The following is a 12,713-nucleotide window of genomic DNA, read 5'->3' as shown; positions in this document are numbered from 1 at the left end:
TTGTTGATCTCTGTGTCTGAGGCAACCTGAATGGCCTCTGTAACTGCTGGAATTCCAGCTGGATTTTTTTTTTTAACTTCCTTCATTATGATAGTTATTGGGGATTGCCCTCCGGTGTGTTTTTGTGGTGACTTCAGAGGCCATCTCTACCCACCAGTACCAGCTGGAATTGTTTATCGTCGGCTGCTTTTGGACACTAAACTTTGGTCATCAGCAACACCCAGCAATGAGCTAATCCACCTGTCCAGTCTATGCCTGTCCTTTGAAAGGGATATTGAGAGATGACAACAGCCTGCCTTTGGATAGTGTCCCATGTAATCACAGCAATTTCGCACAGCGTTTCCTAACTGCAACCTTGATGGGCCCCCAGCTCCCATGTGAGGCAGACATGGCAGGTGGGTAAGAGTCTCGTTTCTCAGATAAGGAGCCCAGGGCACACATGCAGTTAACTAAATGGCCCGAGGTCGTGAGGCTGGCTAGTGAGGCGCCAAGGCGAAAAGTTAGGCGTCCAGACTTCCGGCCGTCCAGGCTCCTGTGCCTGACCACGTGCGCTGGATCGCTTGGTGAGGTCATGGTTCATGACCTTTGGGTTTTGATTGTTGTCACCGGTTTCTAAGGAAAGCACTGAAGACCCACAGCGGTCCCTGTGTGGCAATGGCTTAGTTAGCAATACATAACCCCAGCCCTGGCAGGTCTTCAACGAGCAGAAAGGGCTTGCTGGGAAGCCCATATTGACAAGTGCATCCAGCAGGAGGTTGAGGCATTCACCCGCATACCCACCACTGCCACCCATTACTGTGGAGGGGGATTCAAAGAAGCCAGGGGGACTTAGAGTCTGATAAACCCTTGCTCAGGTGACAGGTGTGTGACAGAGCAGAGTGGCTGGGAGCATGGGCTGAGGCGTCAGACAGGTGGGGCTGGAGCCCTGAGGCACCATCACCACTTCCTCGCAGAACAACCTGCAAGGTGTTTCCCTCTGGGAGCCTCAGTTTCCTCGTCTGTAAGATGGGGCTGCTCAGAGTACCTAGTTCCCGGGGTGGTGGCAGGATTATATGAGATCATGTGTATGAAGCACATAGGCAGTGCCTGGCAAATACAAGTGTTCAGTTACCCTGCACTGTCATGTAATTTACAGGGCGAGGGTCCCCAGGAAGTGGCGTACTCTCGGTTAACCGCAGGTGTGGGAAGAGAGCCCACGAGGCAGACCCCACGCCTTGGTAGGCACTGCCATCCCCCTACCACCTGCAGAGCACCTATTCTCTGGTCTCCGAGACTCCCAGGGCCCAGGCCTCGGTCGCCGTGTGCCCCAGGCCAAGAGTGAGGACACAAGCCAGGCTCCCGGGAAGTCTCCGTCAGCCCCTGGAGCTCCGGCGCTGGCTCCCTGTGCAGCGCTCACATTTTTCACATTCCTGGGCGTAGCCTGAGAACTGAATTCATGGTGCAGCAGTCAGGGAGCGCCCAGACTGAATGCCCCAGGCTGTGCGGTTCAGGGTCGTGTCATCCGAAGCAGTGAGGCGGGAAAGCCCAGAGCATCGGCTCCCAGAGGGTGGAAAGGTCTTGAAGCTGCCTTGGCTGTGCCGTGGACACGCCCGCCAGGCTCCACCCTGGAGCTCATCCACCTCAGCTTCCTGCCATCGCCTCTCCTTTAGCCAGGACGCCCACAGAGGGCTCCTTGGGTCAGAATGGCCTCTTGTCACTGCAGGTGCCCGTGGGCTGGCTCTGCGTTCCGGGTGCAAAGCCCATCTTCCACGCCCCCAAGTCTCTGAGCCCTGAGGAGATGGCTCTTTGATACGGGGCTCATCACTACCTTCCCTGGTGTGTGTGCAGCGCATGGGGGGCGGGGGGTAGCCTGGGTGCCCCGGACCCCTTGCCTGCTCACCCCCGCCTGCCCGCTGGCTGCCTGTTGTCTGTACAGTGGCTGCCACAGCCAGCCCTAACTCCAATGCCTCTTGTTTCAGAAGCTGACAGGCTTCTCACAAACCATACTCTGTTTCTTTGCGAAGACTTGGGTGGGCAGAGTGGGTGGCTGCCTGGCTCCTTGAGCAATAATATTTGGTTATTTTCAAGGCAGATCTGAAAGGGTGGTTTCCTTATTGTTTTAACCTAAGACCTCGGTTCCTTAGTCCTTGTCCAGCTCAAGAAGCCAGAGGGGGGCAAACGGTGTCCACTTGACAATGATCCAAGGGAAAGAATGTAAACTGAGGCTGTTGTTCCATCCACAACCCAGTGTGGTCAGAGGGACTGGCGTGGGCAGTCAGGAGATGAGGGCTCTGTGGGGTCTCGGCAAACCCCTTTGCCTTTATGGACCTCAGTTTGCCCCTCTGTACATTGCGAAGGGCTGGACTAAACTAGTTTCCCGATGATGTTGTGGGGAACATGGAGGCCTGGGGGGGAGCAGGGGTTTCCGCCCATGGCAACCCACTGCCACAGGGGCTGCAGCCTACGCCGTCGCCAGCGACTCATTGCAGCCCAGCTCCAGGTCGAGCTGTTGTTCAGCATCTTAGCTGTAGAGGGCAGTGTCACTGGCCCTCATATGTGGGATCCGAACCGGGGCCCTCTGGCGTCCCAAGCCAGTTCTTAACCATCGCGCCACTCGGCCGGCCCTGTTTTGTTTTGTTTCGTTTTGTTTTGTTTTGTTTTGTTTTGTTTTGTTTTTAAGTTTGGCTTACAACCGCCATGGCGTGCTCCCCTCCCACCACCGCCTCCAGAACTGCCGTGGAGACGGCCACTGCCCGCCGCCACTTCCTCCCGTGTCCCGACCCCTGACCTTCCTTCCAGGTGTGCCAAGCGCACACGTGTTGCCACTTATGTCAGGACTGGCGCCGTGTGTCTGCCCCCAACCAGGCTTTCTTTCCTTCGAATGCCCCGTCTGCCACTGGGGCCGGTCTTCCGTGCGTCCCTTGAAAAGGTGGGGTCATAGAAAGAGCCCGGGGCGGGGGGCGGGCTGGTGGTGGCTGTGCCACAAGTCACCGGCCTCACCTCACCCAGCTCTCATCCGTATGCGCTGGATTTAGGCATGATGGTATCTGTCTTGGCAATCTCCTAGGACGCTGATGAGACAGCTTATATGAGTGGGGCCTGGGAATCAATGTGATTTGGAGATAAGCGGAGGGTGCAGAAAGGTTGGCTGTGAGGGCGGCAGCCCCAGGTCCCTCTGCTAGGGAGGCGGCGCCTTGTCCGGGCCCTTCAGGAAGCTCTCTTTCTGGAAACAGAGGAGAGTCTTTGCCTCTGTCCCTTTTTATTGTGATATAATTTCCAGACAATAACAGGCACCGTGTGATCCAATTTGACAAATGTTTATTCCTGTTGTGTCTGTTTTTCTATGGCTGCTGTAACAAATGACTCCAAACTTAGCAGCTTAAAACAACCACCTTTTTCACCTGGCACGTTTGACCTGAGTCTTAACGGGGCTGAAATGAAGGTGTGGGCGGGTCTGTGTTCCTCCTGGCGGCCCCAGGAGAGGCCATGCCCTTGACTTCCTCAGTCTGGAGGCCCCTTCCCCCATCTTCGAATATAGCAGCAGTGAGTAGTGTCCTTGTCACACTGTGTCACTCCACCTCCTCCCTGCCCCTGTCTCCACCTGTAAGGACCCTTGTGGTTACCTTGGTCCCTGTGAATAATCCAGGATCAGCTCCTTTTTTTAAGGTCAGCTGCTTTAATTCCCCTCCGCCAGGTTAGGGAACATATTCCCAGGTTCCAGGGATCAGGACATGGGGGGGGGGAGCATGATTCTGTCCACGCACCTGTGTGACCCCACCCTCATCGACACATTTCCTTCGCCCCAGGGAGTTTTCTGATTCCCCTTCCAGTGGCTTCCCACTCACACCCCCCAGAGGCAATCACTGTTCTGATTCTCGCTCCAACTACTGTCACCTAGGCCAGATTTCTTCTGAAGGGTCACCTCAAACCTGCCAGGTGTGTGGAGTGAAAACCTTGGAGTAAAAAGTAAAGCAGCATCTCTGACTGTGGCTCTTGGTTTAGGGGAGGGGGCGAGGCTGAGGGCTGGGAGCAGGGTCACCCCTGTTCTGGGGGACAGTCCTGAGGAGGGCTCCCCTCCCCCCCTTTTAAGCCCTCCCAAAACATCACGACAGAAAGAAGCTGAATGCTCAGGCCTGTGAGCTGTGTGAGGGCCCCAGTCTCGCCCCGTCCTGACCACGCCGGGCAGCACAGAGGGCAGTGACGGCCTCCAGGAGCCCCTAGCTGTCGGCCCTGCTCCTCAGCCCCCATTTCTCCCCATGGCCCATGCTGCCTCTGGGGGGCTCTCTTAGGCCCCCACACTGCTGTCATTTCCACGTCTCCCCTGTACGACGCACCTCACTCCTCTTCCTGAGCCCAGACTTTCCTTCCCGAGTATCTTCAGGTAGGTTCCCGGCCGGGACACCTGTCCCCTCTGCTGTGCCCCCTCCTGTCCACCCTCGCCCAGGCATGCTGGCGAGATTACGCTCGTCGAGGTGGGGTGGGCATCGCGGGGCGTGCCCACAATATCTTTTAGGGTCCCCGACCCTCCCAAGGAGTGATGCCAAGTACCGCTTGCACAGGCTCTGTGCAGTAGCGCCCCTGAGGAAGGGTTTACCCCGGGTGCTGGGCCCCTGGGTTCAGAAGCATCAGCCACTGAGCGTGGTGCTGGGCCGGCCCCCTGGCGCCTCAGACCACCCAGCATCCTCCCGTTTTGCAGAGGAGGAAATTGGGGTTCGGAGACGCTGTCACTTTCAAAGGTGACCTGAACCAGTGAGCGATGGAGCTGAAAGCCAGGTCCTTGTGACTCTGGAGATAGGGTTCTGACCACTTGGCTACCCTACCCTAGCTGCTCATGGGGGCGCCTTCACTCTGGGGTCTTCACATGATACTAATGTGATGGCAGTAGGAAAACAGAACTAGCACACTCAGTGGGCCCTGTGCTAAGCACGTTGTGTGCCCCGTGGCAGCCCGTCCACACAGGTTCAGAGAGGCTGAGTAACTTGCCCAGGGTCACAGAGCCAGTGGGTGAGAGACTCAGGTGGCCGGACTAGAAAACCTGCCCAGCTCACCCTCCGTTAAGAAACCTCTTCTCCCTTTGCCCCACTGGTGTTTGTGCTGCCGATGGTAGGAGGCATAGTGGAGCACGCCTCTCGTTCAGCTTGGCAGCCAGGAACCCCAGAGCCAGGCCCAGGGCTGTCCCAAGACGTCTGCCCCTTCCTCCAGCCGCCCGCCGTGTCCAGCTCTGCTTGTCTAGTTACTCAGCTCCCTGTACCCTATTGTCCGCTTTGATATTTTACTGACCACATTCTGTTTGTAAAGCTGCTTCAGATCCTTGACCGACTGAGGACTGGTGTAAATAATGCAAAATAAACACACACACTGGCCACTGCATAAGCCTACAGGGAGCAGGGAGCCCTCAGGTCCTTCCCCGCCTGACTCCCTAGGAGGTGTCCTTCCCCCAGCCCTCTCCGGGACATCCACCAGGGTCGGCAGCTAGACAATAGGCAGCGTGGTTTGTAGCAGGCGACCCTGTGCTGTGATCAGAAACAACCAGAGGTAAAGAACCGCAGAGGGGACGAGAGGGCACCATCAAGTGCTTTGTGGTCAAAGGGACAGACGTTTGTCAAGGTGGCATAAGGGCCAGTGGCTAGAAGGAGGGTCAGAGTGACTGAAGTTGCACGTTGGCAGAAGGAAACTGGTGTCTTTCGGGGGCGGGGTGCTGCTGGACCAGACGTCTGGTGTCCGTGGAGGTGAGAGATGGAGGAATTCGAGGGCTTCGCAAGGCGGCTAAGATTTTCGTGTTTTCTGGGATTGGCAGCCGAGGGCCACCTTGTGTAGGAAAGTGCCATCTTTCCTGAGAGGGAAAGCATATGAAATTGGCAGAATGATCCAACTGGGAGAAGCAAATACATTGTTTGGAGCTTTGTTTTATTCCTCCGGAAATGACCGTATTGTATTTTTATGTAAATAATTCACAACAGTGTGCTGTTTGCAAAGGGGTGAAAAGCAAACACTCCTAAGTGAAGTTGAGACACCATGTGTTTTTACATCAGCAATTAAACCATTGCTTTGCAGTGGGTCCAAAAACAAGTGTGTGTCCACGAGGCGAGCTACCTGCTCATTTTGAGCTTCTGCACCTAAACATCCTTACCTGTCCTTCAAGTCCTGACTTGAAAATCACCTTTTCCATGAAGGTTTTGGCCCAGTGCCCAGCTTGCCAGCTCTGAGCTTCTATAATATAATCATCTTTGTAGCTCCTAGGGCACTTTTTACTCACACATTTTAGTCTCACGGCTGTGTCATCCCAACCTGGTAGGGAACCCTAGAGACAGGTAACACATAGGTGGGGTTCATAGACTTCATTAAACAAATGACTGGCCCTTAGATAATCACCAAAAGCACGTTTCATTTCCATTGTTACTGGAGTTGTTTTATGTGCGTGCAGGGGCTGCTCCTAGCTGGCTGAAATCTGCCCCACCCCACAGCGTGCTTCCCTAGCCTATTGACTGCTCCAGCAAACACAGCCCATGGCAGTTTGCTCAAAAGGCCCTGGAGGAAACCTCAGGCCAGAGAATCCAGGGAACATCAGTACATCCAGTGGGTTTGACTAAAGTGCAAACTTGGGCCATTTGTGAGGCTTCATGGCGGGCTCTGGTCTCCCTGAGGTTTTGGTGTGGGATTCAGTCACTGGTCCATTACAGAGCTGAAAAGCTGTGGGTTTCCCTCGGCAGCACTCCTTTTTCTGCCGGTTGACAGAAGATAAGAAGTCGGAGAAATTCTTCAAGGTCTTCTACGACCGAATGAAGGTGGCCCAGCAGGAGATCAAGGCGACAGTGACTGTGAACACCAGTGACTTGGGAAATAAAAAGAAAGATGACGAGACAGACAGGGATGCCCCGTCCCGGAAAAAAGGTAAATGCCCCCTGGCGAGCTGCTCTTCATCAGCTGGTCTGGGCGCCTAGCGGAGCCTCTGGCTTTCTCTTAGATTTTTCGTTACTTCTAGACCCCAAATTGTATCCTGACAGGGGCTTTCAGAAGAAGAAAGCCAATCTCATGATGGGGCAATTCTTCCGACGTAACCTGAGCCGAATTCCTGCTGCTTTAGAGATTCTTGTTTAATAAATTAATATACATTCTCCTTGGTCAAACTGTAGGTTTTATTGGCAGGAAATTCATTAATATTCCTTTTTTGTAATTTTCCATGTAACGTTAAAGTTGAGGAAGACACACATTTTAGAACTGGGTGTCCGTCTTTTGTCAGCTAATTCTCCCATATTTTCTAAAATATGTGACAGTTTACGAAGCTTTTTACCCATCGTCTCCGTTGAAGAGAAGTAATTTTTGGGAGTGGGTAAACCCACCAGTGTTAAGTGGCCTTGAGCAGGTTAGTGAACCACTGAGCCTTGTTTTTTAGGGTTAGATTGGGTGTCTCGGCCACAGCACATCTGACATCTGGAGAATTTGTTGCTGTAGAGGCTGAACTGTGCACTGAAGGCTATTTAAGATGCCAGGAGCCCACCCCACCCACAACCAAAAGTGCCTCCAGATATTGCACATCGTCCCCTGAGTGGGAATGAGGGCAAAATTGCCCCTGTTGATAACCACTGGTCTAAAATGAGGAGAAGAAGAAAAAGAACGGCTAACGTTTTCTAAGCACTTCCTAGGAACTAGGCACTGTTCAAAGTCCTTTACATGTGTTGCTTCAGTTAGAACATAAATTAACCCTGTAAATTGTCGTCTCCATTTTACAGATGAGGAAACTGAGGCACAGAGCTAGTAATGAACTTGCAACTAGTGGGCACTGGAGCCTAGATTTGAACCCAGGCAGCCTGGCTGCAGGGCCTAGCGCTCCTCGTGATGTCCGGTACCTGAGCGGCTGCCTGAGGATTAGACGAGATAATACATCCCATGCTTCCTCACGTTGCCTTCGCACCTCCTGAAAGGCCCAATGAGCTGTTGCTTCAGTGCAGTCATTACTGCTGTGGTTACCATTACATTGGCGCTCTCAGGAACCTTCTGGGGAGAGTTCGCCAGCGCACTCTCATTTACACATGAGAAAGCTGAGGCCCAGGGCCGTAGATTTGTGGGGTTGACAGAGCCTATTCCAAGGCTTTTCTGCCAAAGCACAGAGCAAGCTCAGATGAGGCGGCAGAGCCGCAAGCAAGCTGGCAGGGCCTGGCTCAGTGTCAGTCCTGCCTGAGGACTGAGTGAAGATGGTGACTTCTGGGAGGTGTCCCACTGTCCGTCGTCCATCCATCGGATGGACAACTATGAGGCACACGAACTTACATTTCCACACATCACCTTTGGTGTGGCGAATGGCCCTCGGGAACATTTCCCAGCACTGATGGTCTCGTGTTTGCATTCCAGCCAAAGAGCCCTCGACACAGATCACGGAAGAGGCCCGGGATCAGCTCCTAGAGGCCTCTGCTGCCACCAGGAAAGCCTTCAGCACCTTCAGGAGGGAGGCCGACCCCGACGACCACTACCAGTCCGGGGAGGGCACCCAGGCCGCGGCAGACAAGACCAAGGACGACCTGGAGATGAGCGCCGTCATCACCATCATGCAGCCCATCCTCCGCTTCCTGCAGCTTCTGTGCGAAAACCACAACCGGGACCTTCAGGTGAGGGACGGCCGGAGGCAAGCCCTCACGGCCACCATGGCTCGCTCTGACACTGCACCTCCTCTCACTGCAGCCAGTGTCCCTGAGTTGAGGACCCGGGGTGGTTCCCAATGCCTGGGTAATGGCATGGTTCTGCACCTGTCACCCCACTATCTCCACAGGGACAGGGACCATATGTGTCACTAGTGCAGGTGCCCGCTCCATATGTACTTAAGTGTGTGCATGTGCCTGTGTGTGTCTGCTGACCCACCGCTGTTTGGCATATAGGTGCACAGGTAGAACTTGGATGGATGGATGGATGGATGGATGGATGGATGGATGGATAGACAGTGGATGGATGGATGGGTGGATGGGTGGGTAAATGGATGGACAGATGGCAGATGGATTGGTGGATGGGTGGGTGGATGGTGGATAGGTGGGTGGATGGGTGGGTGGGTGGATGGATGGATGGATGATGTACTCGACTTACAAAATCTGGTCTTTAGAAAGCTTTAATTAAATATCTGTTGGGTAAATGAATAAAGCAGCCTTCTAGAATTTTACACAAATAGGTGCTCCAAAATATTTTTTTAACTGATTATTCTAGAAATCTTTCATTCACTTTGTAGTAGTTGTTCGAATAACAGTGGCCGAGGGGCACTTAGAATCTCCTGGATGCTAAGTGTTGCCTGTATTGTTATACTAATTTTATAGATGAAGGAACCGAGGTTTGGGGCACATCGTGGGGAGCACAAAGCGGGGCCTTGAAGCCAGGCAGCCTGGTGATAGAGAGTGTGCTGCCAGCCATCTTCTCCCTTGCACAGCGTCACCACCTCCAGCAAAGGCAACTAAGGAAAGGGCACAGAGGATTCCAGAGCTACGGCTCTTTCTGCTGATAGGGCACAGGCGTGTGGAGGAGAGCGGGCATTGGCCAGTGCCTGCTGGTGCCTGGCTCGTGGGCAGAAGCCCCGTCTGCCTAGAAGGGGTGAGGATGGACAAGAAAAGGAGTCTGAGCAACTCCTCTTGAGATAGACTATTTCCTCCTAAAATAAGTCGGCAGGGTGGTTTTGTTTATTTGAATAACAATGGTGTGAGAAGGAAATAATTCGTGGTCCAAACGTGGCAGGGCAGACGCACAGCCTGTAAATGTTTGTGTTGCTGACTGAAGCCCCCAGGTGACTTGATGGCCTTTCACACATGGACCGGCCAGAACGCTCAGTGCTGCCTCCGTAAATCCCTCATACTTAAAACCTGCCGCAGAATCTACGCCTGGAGGAGATGAGTAAGAAATTGTATCGTTAAGCAGTAAGCAGAACAGTGAGAGGGAACTGGGTGAAGCCTGCAGCACTCATACCTTCTACGCTGGTTTCCATTTTTAGTCAAATTGGTCTAAGAAGTCTGTGCTTCAGAAAAGTACCCAGACCCGAGGTCGCTTGCCAACAAATCTAGCCTACGTTTAAAAGCAAAAGGATTTCCCAAACCCCGCCGCTGGCCACGCTGGTCTCGGCTCTTTCTACCCTCTGTGCCCGCTTGCTGCCTCCGCTGACATTTCCTGCTTGATCCCTGTCGACATCTGGGTTGGGACCTTGGCTGTCAGTTTTCTTTCCTTGCCTGTTGCTCAAACTTTCCGACTTTAGACTTGGAACGCTTCGGCCTGGATCCGCTTACCTGGGAGAGCAAAGCACTCGTGACCCAAGGATCCAGGGTTTGTTTACCGTCTCACTGGCTGGTGTCCCTCTAAAGGCCAACTGTGTCCCTTCCACCTTCCCTGTCTGCACCATTAGTCATAAGGAGACAGGCCACGGGAGTGTGAGGACATCCTGAAAGCCAGCCTGTCCCACCAGCTTGACTGTGGCATTTTGGGGGGGCTGGGGGGTTGGGAGGGGGGAACACCCTGCTCCTTGGGCTATTCCTAGGCTGAGCTTATTGGTTGGTGCCCTGTACTGTTCCTCTGGAGCAGTGCCCTGGTCTCACCAACCTTGGCTCCAAAGGGACAGTACACTGAGCTCCCACCTGTGCACGTGAATACCATGGCCCGGCACTGGTGACAGACGCCTCACCCTCCCCTCACAGAGCTCCAGGTCTAGGGCAGGAGCCACTCAGGCAAACTGGAGATCGCAGGGCAGTGTGACAAGTGACAGTGGTATCATCGTAGGGGTTAGGTGGGTTCAGAGCAGGAGAACCAACCCAGGGTGCTGGGTCCAGAAGGGAGTCTCAGTGGAGCTGATAGCTGCCGAGGAACACTGGCTTGAGGACAGTCCCTCCATGAATGCCACACAGGCTGTCCTGAGGTACCTGTTCTCCAGCACAGTTCTGGTTTCGTGGAGCTGCTCTGTCTTCCATCCCCACTTCACCCCCCTTCCACATAGGAGAGCTTTCAGTGCCCGAGCGCGCCATTTCTTGTGGGAAAGTTGTCCTAGTTTTACCCATGTACCTATCACTTTGCAAAACTCGCCTTTGACCCGGTGTCCTGAGAACCCCACGGGCAGAAGCACCTTTTAATGGGTCCTTCCAAACCTCGATTGTCTGAGACCCTGCTCCCTGGAAAACAGTGGCGTGGGGGTGGGGGGATGGTACGTAGCATAGTTTAATATGTCTTTTCAAACACTTAGCAGTTTGACCTTTGAAGGCACCATAACGCTGACCCGAGTCAGTGGTTTCAAACTTTTTCATGTTGGGCCAGGGAAACCTTTGAACATCTCCTGCAGAAATGTACCAAGTAAAGCAGATGAGAGAAGGGCTGCTGTCAGGGGAGATACAGGGCCCTGGGGCGTCCCTTCCTCCCTCGCCTGAGGGGGGTGAGGGTGATCCAGGGGTCCTCCAGGGCTCTGCGGGGCCCAGCTGGAACACAGTGACCTGGGCCAGCGGGTGGTTTGTGGACCGCGGTTAGAACCCTCTCTAAAGACGCCCACTCAGTCAGACATGCTGAGGAGCTGAGGAAACTGTCAGCAGGAACCCCGTCTTCAGCAGGCCTCGCTGCGCTGAGTGCTGCCCCATGGGCGGCACTCTGGAACAGATGGGGTGTCTCTGGGTCAGGGTCTCCTTGTGGGTCGAGAGAGGAGAAGAATTCTCACGGGGAGAGAGTGATCAGCTCCCTGGTTGAAGAAATGCAGATAAGCTCCGAGAAGGAAGGAGTCGGCCTTTTGAAGTCGCCCCAAGATTTTGTCATATTTCTAGCCTTAACTTCCCAGTTGGCACATGTTTAGTACAGAGAAAGCCACCGAGTTGGACTTGGCCAAGTGGGCCGGTGCTGCCTGAAGCGAGCTCTGTGCAGAGTGGTGAGAGACTCGATGGGAAGGGCTGTTCTAGAACCATTTCGCAGGTGCTTTTCAACCTTCCCGAGAGGCCAGCTTTGCTTTTCACCTGGGTTAAAAATGCAGGTCCTGAACTCTGTATAAGCACAGACTTAAGCCTTTCATTTCCTTAACCCACCCATCTCAACGGTCGCTGGCCCTCCAAGGAAGACCACAGACAGGACAGAAGCCCTGTAGCCTCGACAAGGCTGGGGCGGGGGGGTGTGCTGTGGGGGAACTCGATTCCCCCAGCAGAGAAGGGGTCCCCGGGGGCCTCCAGCGAGTGGCATGCCTCTGTTTTGTGGTGCATAAGAGGAGGTGGATCTGAGCTAGGGAAGGAGGGCTTCCGGCTAGACGTTCTGCAGAGCTGTGGGAAGGGGAGAAGCTTCAAGGAATGGCAGCCGACTTCATGGCGTTTGAACCGTGTCAGCCTGGGTGACGTCCCAAGCCCCCTTTCCTCCACCCATTCAGATTAATTCAGGTGATTTCAGCCACTTTTATGACGCACCTGGTCCACACTAGGCTTCGCTAACTGCCGGGCACCTGTGCTGTCAGCATGGTCCTGGGCCGAGCCGACAGACTATAAGCACATGATGACGTGTGAGGATGGCCAGGAGGGGTGTGTGCCATGCCCTGACCTCACTGGAGTCAGGGAGGGCTTCCTGAAGGAAGAAGAGTTAATCAGGGTGGAGACAGGGAGAGCGCGACAGAGGGCACAGCATGGCTGAAGCCCTGGAGGCAAGAGAATGGAACGGAGCTGTGACGTCACTGAGCAGAGGGGCATGGTGGGAACTGTGACGTCACTGAGCAGAGGGGCATGGTCGGAGCTGTGACGTCACTGAGCAGAGAGGGGCATGGT

The 12,713-nt window shown here is 54.3% G+C and overlaps 1 protein-coding gene across 1 annotated transcript in view; it reads left to right on the top strand.

Annotated features, from left to right (window-relative positions):
- ITPR1 (inositol 1,4,5-trisphosphate receptor type 1) overlaps positions 1 to 12,713 on the top strand; it is a 304,897-nt gene that overhangs the window by 225,451 nt on the left and 66,733 nt on the right. Inside the window, exons 42-43 of the mRNA XM_019667129.1 lie at positions 6,690 to 6,870; positions 8,329 to 8,582. Of these exons, the coding sequence (XP_019522674.1) occupies positions 6,690 to 6,870; positions 8,329 to 8,582 (435 nt within the window). The remainder of the gene's footprint in view (positions 1 to 6,689; positions 6,871 to 8,328; positions 8,583 to 12,713) is intronic.

The sequence above is a fragment of the Hipposideros armiger genome, unplaced genomic scaffold (assembly GCF_001890085.2).
Source record: "Hipposideros armiger isolate ML-2016 unplaced genomic scaffold, ASM189008v1 scaffold_483, whole genome shotgun sequence".
Classification (NCBI taxonomy): Eukaryota; Metazoa; Chordata; class Mammalia; order Chiroptera; family Hipposideridae; genus Hipposideros; species Hipposideros armiger.
Note: the sequence above shows the minus strand (reverse complement) of the source record. Positions and strands in the feature narration are given on the sequence as shown.